Raw genomic sequence first — 1,745 nt, 5'->3', positions numbered from 1 at the left:
TTGATTTATCAATAACAAAATATCATCAATTCATTATGAATTTACAAATGTTTTTATTAATTTAGAAATTTTAATTTTAAAAAAAAATAATTTTACTTCTTTATTTAATGATTTTCATAAATTAAAAAATTTAAAAATTATTGATTTAAGTTTTAATAAATTAGAAATATTACCACAAAATATATTACAATGTATTAATTTAGAAGAATTATATTTAAATAATAATAGTTTAATTGCATTACAACCTGATATTGCAAAATTACAAAATTTAAAAATTTTAGACATTTCACACAATTTATTATCAAAATTACCTGATGATTTAACAAATTTAAAAAATTTAAAAAAATTAAACATTTCATCAAATAATTATATTGATTCTGCAATGAAAATTATTATTGAATTAATGAAAAATAATACAAATTTACAAATTGATGAATATAATAATAATAATACTAATATAAATAATAATAATATTGATGATAATAATAGTAAGGATGATAAAAATAGTAAAATTATTACTGCACCACCACCAAGTAATAATACAAATAATAATAATACAAATAATAATACACCACCACCAACATTAAATACTACATCATCACCACCACCTAAAAAGGATACATCTACTACTACTAATAATACAAATAATACATCTACTACTACAAATACATCTACTACTACTAATACTTCTAATAGTAATAAAAAAGATAATTCATCTAAAATAATAGATAAACGTATATATACATTATTAGAAATAATAGAATCAGAATATAAATATAAGAAATATTTAGAAGTATTATTTAATGAATTTGTATTACCAATAACCAATTATACAAATATAGAACAACAAGGACAATTAAAATTTAATGAATGTGAAATTAAAAATATAAATGGACAAGTACTTGTTAAAAAAATATTTCCACCTGATTTGGAAAATATATTAAAATGTTCACAAATGTTTTATAAAGATTTAATTAAATATATAAATAATATATTAAATAATTTAAATATAAATAATTTAAATAATATAAATTTAACAATAGAACAATCTGAAATTATAAAAAAAGAATTATATTTATATAATATTGGAAATATAATTTATAAATATATACCATTTTTTAAAATATATATAGATTATCAATCACATTATTCAAGAACAGTTCATACAAATTTACCACAAGCCTATCAAGAATATCCAAAATTTAAACAAGTTATTCAAGATTCAAGTAAAAATGTTAAAGGTACAGATGGTTTAGATTTAACAAGTTTATTAATAATGCCATGTCAACGTATTGTAAAATATTGTTTATTAAGTAAGGCTATTTTAAAAGAAACCAATGAAAATCATTCAGATTATGAAATGTTAAATTTAACATGTCAAAAAATACAACAACAAGCACATGAAATTAATAGAAAAATGAAAGATATTGCAAATTTAAAAAATTTAATTGATATTGCTTATAGATATAATATTGATAAATTAGTTATATCTACTAGACGTTTTTTAAATTCTTTTAATATTTATTTATTTATTTATAATGATTTAAATAATAATACAAATAATTTATTAAATAATAATTTAAATAATAATAATACAAATTTATTAAATAATTTATTAAATTTAAATGAAAATTATCAAGAATCTAAAATTCATTTATTTAATGATTCAATTTTATTTACAAAAGAATATACTAATTTTGCATCTTATTTATTAGGTAATAATAAGAATGAATTATTTAAATTAA

General features: G+C 16.1%; 1 protein-coding gene across 1 annotated transcript; it reads left to right on the top strand.

Annotated features, from left to right (window-relative positions):
- Nucleotides 1-489: 489 nt before the first annotated feature.
- On the top strand, nucleotides 490-1,715 carry NAEGRDRAFT_76536 (uncharacterized protein; the record flags this gene model as incomplete). The annotated part of the gene is made up of 3 exons (XM_002668503.1): nucleotides 490-695; nucleotides 1,134-1,483; nucleotides 1,641-1,715. Coding segments are annotated over 3 exons (630 nt in total), but the record flags the coding sequence as incomplete, so codon positions are not given.
- Between the last annotated feature and the right edge of the window lie 30 nt (nucleotides 1,716-1,745).

The sequence above is a fragment of the Naegleria gruberi genome, assembly GCF_000004985.1.
Source record: "Naegleria gruberi genomic scaffold NAEGRscaffold_186, whole genome shotgun sequence".
Taxonomy (NCBI): Eukaryota; Heterolobosea; class Eutetramitea; order Acrasida; family Naegleriidae; genus Naegleria; species Naegleria gruberi.
This window is presented reverse-complemented; position numbering and strand designations above follow the sequence as displayed.